The sequence below is a fragment of the Temnothorax longispinosus genome, chromosome 8, assembly GCF_030848805.1.
Source record: "Temnothorax longispinosus isolate EJ_2023e chromosome 8, Tlon_JGU_v1, whole genome shotgun sequence".
Classification (NCBI taxonomy): Eukaryota; Metazoa; Arthropoda; class Insecta; order Hymenoptera; family Formicidae; genus Temnothorax; species Temnothorax longispinosus.
The window spans coordinates 20,644,680-20,654,139 of NC_092365.1; the positions used below are offsets into that span (position 1 = coordinate 20,644,680).

The window sequence follows — 9,460 nt, forward strand, 5'->3', positions numbered from 1 at the left end:
TATGAAATATATACGAATATTGAAATATATATACATATATACGAGTATTATTTGAAAACGCATCAATGATTTATTAGAAATTTTTTTATGGTACAAAAATATAATTAGAAAAATATTGATACAAATATTAATAAAATTGACAAAGTTTACTAGGCTCTAATAGAATTTGCGGACCTGCGCAACAAAATGTTATAATATGATAATATTATACACAAAACGTAGTAGATAATAGTTATTCATTACTATTATCTTATTCGATTCCTAATTTTACAAGTGAAGTATCGTGCAATATACACGAATTATCGTATCGTGTTTATAATTCATTTTAAAGCCGTATATAATATAACCACTTGATAATGCATCGTATTAAAATATTAACCACTATTAACCCGAGAACTATTGTTTCTCTATAGAAATCATTTGAAGAAAATTTTGCCATTTGTATGAGTGTTTTACAATAAATTTAACTTTGTTTCTATTATAAAAATAGAGAATTTTAGATAAACAATATTCAAGAAACAAATACTGAATTTTCTCTTGATAATATGGCAAAATATATTTTCAAAACTCGAAACGCGCCGCGCACTGTTTCATATAATTTCATACAATACAATATTCATGACACAAAAATTGAACATTTATGTCGCGTATAGAATTAGATCCACAGTGCAGACACTTACCATTTCGTAAGAGAACAGTTCAATATCTCACTAACAATTGTATAGTTTTACAATCTTACGGTATCTCTATCAATATTTCATCATTAATTCTGGACTCTGCTGTTCGTTTTTTGTTCCTCGATCGTCAAATCTGCGTCGAGTTCATGTTCCGAAATGTCGCAAGAGTCCCAACGGTATAGCTATGATGGTGAAGTTACAGACGGTGTTTCCTCTTCCGGGATGCCTACGTAAATTGGATCACCCAAGCGGACCATTCCGTTTGGTCCTCGCAGTCCAAGATGAATTCCCATAACTGGACTGTCGCCAACTGCGGGTCGAATCTGCGGATCGGTTATTTGTCTGTAACTGTGTAAAACAGATTTCTCATCGTTAGCAGCACGAAACACAAACTAAATTTTTTTTACAAGACATTTTGTGCAAGATATTTTGTATGTGCTATACATTTTTACCGTTATATTTATGTTGCAATGTTTAACGATATCTTACATATTATTTTACAACTATATATATTTTTTTATTATACATATGTACCTTTTCAAAGTCTTTAAAGGCTCCATATTGGCATGTTTCGTGCCGGTTTCTGGATCTATCGTAGTGAAGATACATCTTGTACAGGGTCTAACGTTTCTCATAATCACGTTCCCAATCTTCACCCAATCCCATTTATCTTCTTCGTAAGCAGTGACACCCTTGACCACGAAATTCATGCGAAATTGCTGCGGCGTGACTGGTTCGTCCAGTCGGCTATTAAGGTCATCTACTGTAGCTGCGTTGATCAGACTGTAGCTTGTTTCATCTGTATAGGCTCCCTATTGAGACATTTTTTTCAGTTTTTATTTGACTAACTAAATACAAACTAAGGCTAACTAAATGAAATAATTGTAAATAAATTAATAATCGTAATGAAATAGTTCTCTATAATTAAATCAAGATTAATATATATTTATAATTGTATATATTAATATATTTATAATCACACACATATATAATTATAATCATATTTTTATGTATTATGACTCTCTTCCTTATGTTATACAAATGACGTTATATAACGATTTTCTTTCCTTGCACCAATCAACGTGATAGATTTATTATATCGAGATGTTTGTCATTGCAATAGTAATGTCAGTGACAGATGCACGACGCAAGAAAACCAAATTAGTTAACTTCGTTAAAGCGAAGTGCATAGCGCGAAGTTAAAGAGCGATCATTCCGTTAGAAACGTCTGTGAGGAGAGACGATTGCAATGGCAGGAAGATTGTTAAGACATTCAAAAATAATAAATAGTGAAACGCGTACAAATAAAGAAAGTAATCATATTGAATATAATCGTACATCTTATTGTTACAAAAGAATACTTACCATGTCTACTGGCTGTGTTAAAGGAAAGGCTTTACGATCTATCTGTCTCACTTGTCTCACCGGTCGCTGTAATGGATAATAGACTAGCCTAAGACCGGTATCCTCGTGAAGAAGGTAGCGTGACAACCATCGGGCAACTTCCTCACCACAATCACGCGCCGGTACCGCTTGACCCCACACAGCAACTCGGAAACCTTTGCCGCGGAGTTGCGCAAGATCCACTGACACCAACATCATGCCTGGAGCGCGAAGCGTAAGCACAGAACCGGAAATACTAGGTGATACCTTTAACAGGAAGACTATGGATGAGAAATTCCCCAGTTAAGAATTAGCAACTATTAGCTTGATTTTTAATTGAGCAAGTATGTAACAATATAAAAGGAAAACACGGCTGAGTGATCGTGTTTACACCGCGTATCGATCAGTTGCTTCGATCTACGTTCGGTAGAACATATATCTAAATTCTCAATAACTCTTTTATTAATTTATCTTTCGTCTATTGCAAAGTATCGTGATTTATATAACATATCGTGACTTTATAACGCAGTATACAATAATTCAACGTACAATAAGTTGAATGAGTACAATTAGATAATATATAAATTTAAAATAATTAGTTATATATATATAAATTTAAAATAATTGAAAATAATTACTCTATACTCTATATTTCTCTCTTTCTTATATATAGCATTAAAGAAAATTAATTCCGCAGCTTCTTACATTGACCATTTTGGGTAGCTGCCTGGCGGTGAAACACCGTCCCTCGAGATTCATGACGAGCAATGTCCGATCTCTCAACCAACCGGACTTCAATCCCAACGTCGTGCATTCCATCTCTGTCATACGAACTGGGCCGAGTGATTTGACCGGGTACACGACCATATCGCTCAGTTCTCCGACTTTTCGCCACTTCGACGGTGGTTGAGGCTTTTGTTTTCTGTTCCACCACCACCAGATGAAGAAGACCACCGTGCCGACGCCCACGGCGGCAGTTGTGACGTATGTAAGTCGTGTTCTACCTGAGAACATATAAAAAATAAAATACAAATTACTATGTTATAATTATACAATGAATTAAAAAAGAATCTAATTTTATAATGTAAATTCTCTTTTTATATCCTATTACATCAATTTGTAATTGGTCGGATTAAGGGGCTTTTTTAATAGTGTGACAGGGCCTAAAATGAATGATTTTTAAAAGGAAAACGACAAAGCCAATTGATGAACAACTTTTTCCACATATTTTACTATATTTCAAGAGTGCATACAAATTTTTTCAAAATTTTATATGTGTTATTAAGTGCCAGCCATTTTTTTGGAGCGCCGCGAAAAAACGGTGACCACGATTGCAGCCGTTATTATAGTTATCTGAAACAAAAAAGCAAAAGGATTCTTAATCTATTTGAGTGTGGCTATCGTCTGAAGCAAAATCATGAAAAAATATTAAAAATTTTAAAAATTATAGCGATTATAATTATTTTCGACTTTTTTTTAGCAGACGTTTTTTAGCTATAATTTTTTAAATTTTCAATATTTTTCATGATTCTGCTTCAGACGATAGCCACACTCAAGTAGATTAAGAATCCTTTTGCTTTTTTGTTTCAGATAACTACAACGGCTGCAATCGTAGTCACCGTTTTTTCGCAACGCTCCAAAAAAATGGCTGGCACGGGCTTTAATAACAGATATAAAATTTTGAAAAAATTTGTATTCACTTTTGAAATATAGTAAAATATGTGGGAAAAGTTGTTCATCAATTGGCTTTGTCGTTTTCCTTTTAAAAATCATTCATTTTTAGGCCCTGTCACACTAGGGAAGCCCCTTAACAGTTTCGTAATAAATAAGCGGTTCTGTAATATTGTCCGAGAGATCACTTGATTTACTTCTCAAACGAAATGTTCGATAAACGTGATCGATCACTTAAAAAGTCGTACTCTTTCTTTCCCGTAACAAAAATTAGGTCTGCGCTGCATAATCGATTTTATGAGTTCCGGAAACGTTTCATAAAATGAGCATTAAACAAGGTCATCTGATGGTCATTTACCGTAATGACTTTAAATTATGATGTGTACTTACTCGTTAAAAGAAGATGGAAGATGACGAAAGTAATTTGCAAAACATATACGAGTTCCGATGCGCGCGCGTGCGATATCGTAGGACGAAAAATTGAGCTCTGTATTAAAAAAAGAAGAGAATGTGGGCTCGTCTTTATATATTTTAAAACGCGAGATATATGAGATGCGATATACATTTATTGTTTTGCGCTCTTTTTGTGCAGTAAGTACGTATTCCCTGTAATGTAAATGATATGCATACGTGCGAGATCGGTTAACGCGTACGCGATACAATTAAGTGCAACGAGGCGGAACGAGCCGAGTTAATTAATTTTACTAACTAAAAAATTTTACCGACTGCATCATGAGATATGTCGAAAAATTTGAGAGAGTATTCTTTAAGATAAAGATATTATACCCAAATATCTTAGAATTTATCTCTTCGCTCTCTTCTCCGTTCTTGACCTTGATTTACTTGGAGCAATTTATCATTATCAACTTATATAACAACCAACGTCACGAGCGTCACGAGTTCTAAAGTTCCTTATCTTATTCTGTGTTCCATCCACTTTTCTCTCTCTCTCTCTCTCTCTCTCTCTCTTTGTTTCTTTGTTTTATAATTTATTATATCATCTATTAGATATTTGAATTTTTCACTAACATCTTTTCACATATTATCCTTGATAATATAATATAATTCATACTATTAATAATCATTTAATCAATCTGAAATATAAATATAAATATAAATAAAATATAAATCAAAATATTCCTGTATTTAAAAAAATTGCCTTTTCAGCATTTGTCTGGATATTTATCGTTGTACTTCCATCTGCATCCGCGCTTCATATTAGTTTTTTCATTTTTGTTTTACATAATTTCTTATCCTATTTTCTTTCACTCTTTATCAGTCTTATTGTTAGTACATTAGCCTGTTCTGAATTCCGACTCATTCAACCGGTGCTTATTTTTCTCGAAACAAAGATCGACCGATACGAAGACAAAACTTATATCAGTCGCGAAGTGCCTTTTCACAAATAAAAACAGGTGATTGCGGCAATTATTGCAAACGACACTAAACGTAAACTAAAGTAAATATTTACTCATGGTCACCGCCAAGATGGACAACAAAGTCACGATAAGCCGAAGCGACTCTGCAGAGTGCAGACGATCGCGGCCTCAGGAACAATCCTCAGCAAGAATTTGCACCGATTCCTTGGGGGACCGTCCGGGGATCGTTCCCGAGGGATCGATGACCGACGAACCTCGTCTCCTCGCAGTCTTTGCGGCACTGAACCGAGCTTCACCGGCTTCACGTGCACATCACGACCATCTCCTTTCCTGCGACGTAGACATCGTTATCTATTCGTGTTACGTTCACACAGCCAGTGTAGTCTAGTCGCCGGCGCGCGGCGCGTCGACATACGCGAAGCAGAGGGTATCAATGTGGTCTGCGGAGAGCGCGAAGACCGTCGGCGTCGTCCAGACTGGTCCAGACAGCCCAGAAAGCGGCTTTCTACTTTCTATATATAGGGCACTATAGGCCATAGGCGTGGGTGGCACGTGGCAGTCCAGGCACATGCGCCGGTCCGCTACGGCCGGTGTGTGACGCTCCGCGCCGCGCCGGTCTGGGCTTTTAGGAGTCAGATGCGCGACCAAATTAAAGGGTCAAGTTCGCTGCTCGAACTCCAATTAATTTAATCAAGCAATAATTATATTTTGTTAATACGAATAAAATAAGTAATTATTTTATGTGATATAAAAAAATGGCATCAAAATGGCCAAAAATGATTATAAATCAATCACCTTATAACGCTGTTTTAACATGATTTTTATATCATTGTGACTTTTTGTTCTGTCTGGGTGTATTTAGGGATCAGTAATATACAATTTTAATTAAAAACTGCAATTTTATCGTTATCATCCGAGTGATAATTGTGGAAAAAATGTAGTTTTATGGTAATATATGATGCTATTATTGCGTCGTGTCGTAAATATGTATTATTGATAAAGCATGTATTACAATAAATTATAAATTTAATACTGCGTTAAAAGATAATTATTCAGATGTAACGCGGTTTTCTACGGGCGTGAATGGCACATGCGATCTGCTACAACCAGTCGCTCCGGACTTTTAGAAATCACATACGTGACCAAAAATTATATGATAAGAGCGAGTTTGATCAAACTCCGATTAATTTAATTATTCAGTATCTATATTATTTTGTTAATACGGATAAAATAATTAATTATTTTACGTGACGTCAAAATAACGTTAAAATGGCTCCAAAATGGTTATGAAAAGTAATTTTAATGCTATATTGACGTTATCGTGACTTTTTATTTTGCCTGCGTGTGTCACTCGTTGCAATTTTATCGTTATCATCCGGGTGGATTACCCGTGCGAGTGATAACTGTAGAAAAAAAATGTAATTTTATGGCAATATACGATATCTTTGCATAAACATCGTCGTAAATATACATTATTTATGAGACATATACAATAAAAAGATTGTAAATTCAATACTGTACGTTAAAAGCTAATTTCGCAGACATTTATGTAATCGAAACATTTGTAATTCCTAATCGATAATATCGATATACTTTAGATGTCTCCGTAGTTTCATTATATTCACAATATTTCACCCTTGATTTTTAATAATATATCTCGTCGAAATGTTGATACTGAAGCGTTGTCGCTTTGAATATCGCGCCTCACAAGTGCGCAAGATCAAGCAGGAACGAACGTCAGGCGCTCCACTGGCCCCCACCACGCTGCCTGTGATGAACTGTCACCCATGCTCGCTCATCGATGATTTCATGCAAATGTTAACTGTCTCACGCTCGCGGGGAGTATTCCGATGTTTTGGCCGAGATTTCCGAAGAGAAGCGACAGATCGATCGATTGATTATCGTTTCTGGATAGGCGGAAACCCGCGCGTTATCAGTGCTACATCGTCGAAGGCGTAAACAGGAAAGTGCGCAGCTGTTCCTTCAATTAAATACTTTGTTTTGCATCGAGGTAGGTCGAATACTGGCTCGCCCGCGCCGATGATCCCACCGTGAAAAAAGTATTCTGGTATTGCGTTTTTGCGTCGAAATTTCAAAGTCCAAATAGCTAAAGAGATCTCGGAAACTTACTTAATTTCATTGTTTCATGGACTCGTCGGAGGTTAAGATTGAGAATGCATGCGTTATTTATAGGGGAGTACTTATGCAGAAATAATTGCTCATACGTCACAGTTAATTCGTGTCATTACCGAGCTGTTTCTAACGAGTGTTGTACTTAAAACCAGATCAGACATTTGCCCGCACAGCCACATTGCAGTCTGTTGTTTTCAGTCGTGATATGATAAGCAGGTCCCACTGGGAGAATAATATTACAATATCATTTATCGCGTTGGTCAAAGAACAATCGAGTTAATGCCAAAAATAAAAGAAAATATACGTACTACGTGTCTTTATCTGTTTATCTCATTTAATTAAACGTATGCTTTTTTCGTTACAGGTACTTTTGTCACCAATATGCCGATTTTATATAGCGTGGTGGCCCGCGGGACAATTATATTGGCGAAACATGCTGCGTGCGTCGGAAACTTTGAAGAGGTCACAGCGAAAATCTTGGCAAAGATACCACCGGACAATGACAAGCTCACATACTCGCAAGGGCCTTATCTTTTTCACTACATCTGCGAGGATCACCTTATTTACATGTGCATTACAGACGATGTATGTATACTAGGCATGGATTAAGGCTACGGTCAACGTGACGCTACAAATGCTTTGGAGCGTTCTTCTCTTTCTTTCTTCATTGAAAGAAAAGAGAAGAGGAATGCTTCGAAGCATTTGTAGCGTCACGTTGACCGTAGCCTAAGATAGATATTGCGATATTAAGGATATACAATAATGAAAGTTGATTTTGCAGGATTTTCAAAGATCCAGGGCATTTTTGTATCTCAATGAAATCAAGAGAAGATTCTTGGCTGTTTATGGACCAGGTGCTCAAACTGCCCTAGCTTATGCCATGAACACAGAATTCGGCCGTGTTTTGGCCAACGAAATGGTAATGTCAGAAATGATTACGTAATCATTAATCAATGTCTCGAAACGTTGGTCTTACATCTGTCTCATTGCGCCTTACACCTTTTCTCTTTTTAGAAGCATTATAGCGAATCCAAAGATCTTGATAGATTGTCCAAAGTTCATGGCGAGCTGGATGAGCTCAAGGACATTATGGTGAAAAATATCGACAATATAGCGATGCGGGGCGAGCGGTTGGAGCTGCTTGTAAACAAAACGGAAAACTTGTCTGCCAATGTACGTAAAAGTACGCTCACAATTAATGTTAATTAATTGAATATTACAATAAAGTCTAATTTTTTTATTCCAGTCCGTGACGTTCAGAAAGACAAGTAGAAACCTAGCACGTTCCCTATTTTGGAAGAACGTCAAAATCTACGTTATTGTCGGTGCTATTTTAATTGTAAGTTCAACACTGCGAACAGTTTCGAATTTCTATTTCTCTAATTTCTATCGGTATCTAATATTCATTTTTCTAATGCAGGTTGTAATATATGTAATTGTCTCTATAACGTGCGGAGGACTGGCTTGGCAAAAATGTGTGGGAAATTAATGCATATACATGTGTACATGATACAGTGTTCAAACACCGATTGAATATACATATATGGATGAAAGAGAAGTGCGCGGAAATCAAGTATGAGACTGATGAAAACCATTTAGATCCGCGAGGTTATACTATTTACAAATTTAATTGTTACATCTTAGTTTACGTAATACGATAAGGACATTGTACTAAACATATATAATACATATATACGCATGTCTGCAATATTTATCCATAATGCTTGTATTACGATCATTATTTTACAAGAATCATAACACTATTACAATTTATACTTTGTGGACAAGACGTATATACATATGTAAGAAACCCATTTTATTTTTTACACCGAAATGTGCACCATATTATAATCTTATTTTACGAAAAGGCGCAAATAAAAACGTTTTCTTGTTCAAGTCCCACATGTTTTTACGATTCGTTATGCCCCGTCTCTTTAATTATAAAGCGAATATATTTTACATCGAACTATGTAAAACGAAATATAACTACGTCATAATATCCTTAATTATCAATCGGAATCAGGACATTTACTTAGGAAATTGTGCAAAAAAAAAACGAAAAAGAGAAATATCAAGGAAAATGCTCCGAGATTCCAATTTCCTCTGGAAAATCGACACGGTATCGACGGAACGTCATCCGGATCTTATCCGTCCGTGAAGGTCCATCGCTACCGTCCTCTCGCTACGGGGCGTGCGCCGCCGATGCAACGACGTCGA

The 9,460-nt window shown here is 36.1% G+C and overlaps 2 protein-coding genes across 3 annotated transcripts; one reads left to right on the forward strand and one right to left on the reverse strand.

Moving 5' to 3' along the window:
* Positions 1 to 47: 47 nt before the first annotated feature.
* LOC139818444 (mitochondrial amidoxime-reducing component 1-like) lies at positions 48 to 5,559 on the reverse strand. 2 transcript variants are annotated; one of them, XM_071787158.1, is made up of 5 exons: positions 5,203 to 5,559; positions 2,766 to 3,064; positions 2,043 to 2,327; positions 1,212 to 1,489; positions 48 to 1,025 (listed from the first exon to the last, which is right to left on the reverse strand). In XM_071787158.1, the coding sequence occupies exons 1-5, from the start codon at positions 5,204 to 5,206 to the stop codon at positions 860 to 862; spliced, it is 1,032 nt and encodes a 343-aa protein (XP_071643259.1). In that variant the 5' UTR covers positions 5,207 to 5,559; the 3' UTR covers positions 48 to 859. The 2 variants fall into 2 exon arrangements, with proteins under 2 accessions (XP_071643259.1, XP_071643258.1); XM_071787157.1 differs by lacking the exon at positions 5,203 to 5,559 and having other exon boundaries at positions 2,766 to 3,074.
* Positions 5,560 to 6,875: 1,316 nt separating this feature from the next.
* On the forward strand, positions 6,876 to 9,139 carry LOC139818448 (vesicle-associated membrane protein 7). Its single transcript, XM_071787166.1, has 6 exons — positions 6,876 to 7,121; positions 7,608 to 7,828; positions 8,025 to 8,162; positions 8,258 to 8,416; positions 8,490 to 8,582; positions 8,664 to 9,139. Exons 2-6 carry the CDS (start codon positions 7,625 to 7,627, stop codon positions 8,730 to 8,732), a joined length of 663 nt encoding a protein of 220 aa, XP_071643267.1. The 5' UTR covers positions 6,876 to 7,121; positions 7,608 to 7,624; the 3' UTR covers positions 8,733 to 9,139.
* The last annotated feature ends 321 nt before the right edge of the window (positions 9,140 to 9,460 follow it).

Bases quoted from the DNA above. Each gene is read 5' to 3' on its own strand.
- LOC139818448 (XM_071787166.1), top strand. From the start codon at position 7,625: ATGCCGATTTTATATAGCGTGGTGGCCCGCGGGACAATTATATTGGCG. The intron at 8,163-8,257 runs GTAATGTCAGAA...TTCTCTTTTTAG, and splicing joins GTGTTTTGGCCAACGAAATG to AAGCATTATAGCGAATCCAA. The intron at 8,583-8,663 runs GTAAGTTCAACA...TTTCTAATGCAG, and splicing joins TTGTCGGTGCTATTTTAATT to GTTGTAATATATGTAATTGT.
- LOC139818444 (XM_071787157.1), bottom strand. From the start codon at position 3,074: ATGTTCTCAGGTAGAACACGACTTACATACGTCACAACTGCCGCCGTG. The intron at 2,328-2,765 runs GTAAGAAGCTGC...TTCCTGTTAAAG, and splicing joins AGCTACCCAAAATGGTCAAT to GTATCACCTAGTATTTCCGG. The intron at 1,026-1,211 runs GTACATATGTAT...TGTTTTACACAG, and splicing joins CCTTTAAAGACTTTGAAAAG to TTACAGACAAATAACCGATC.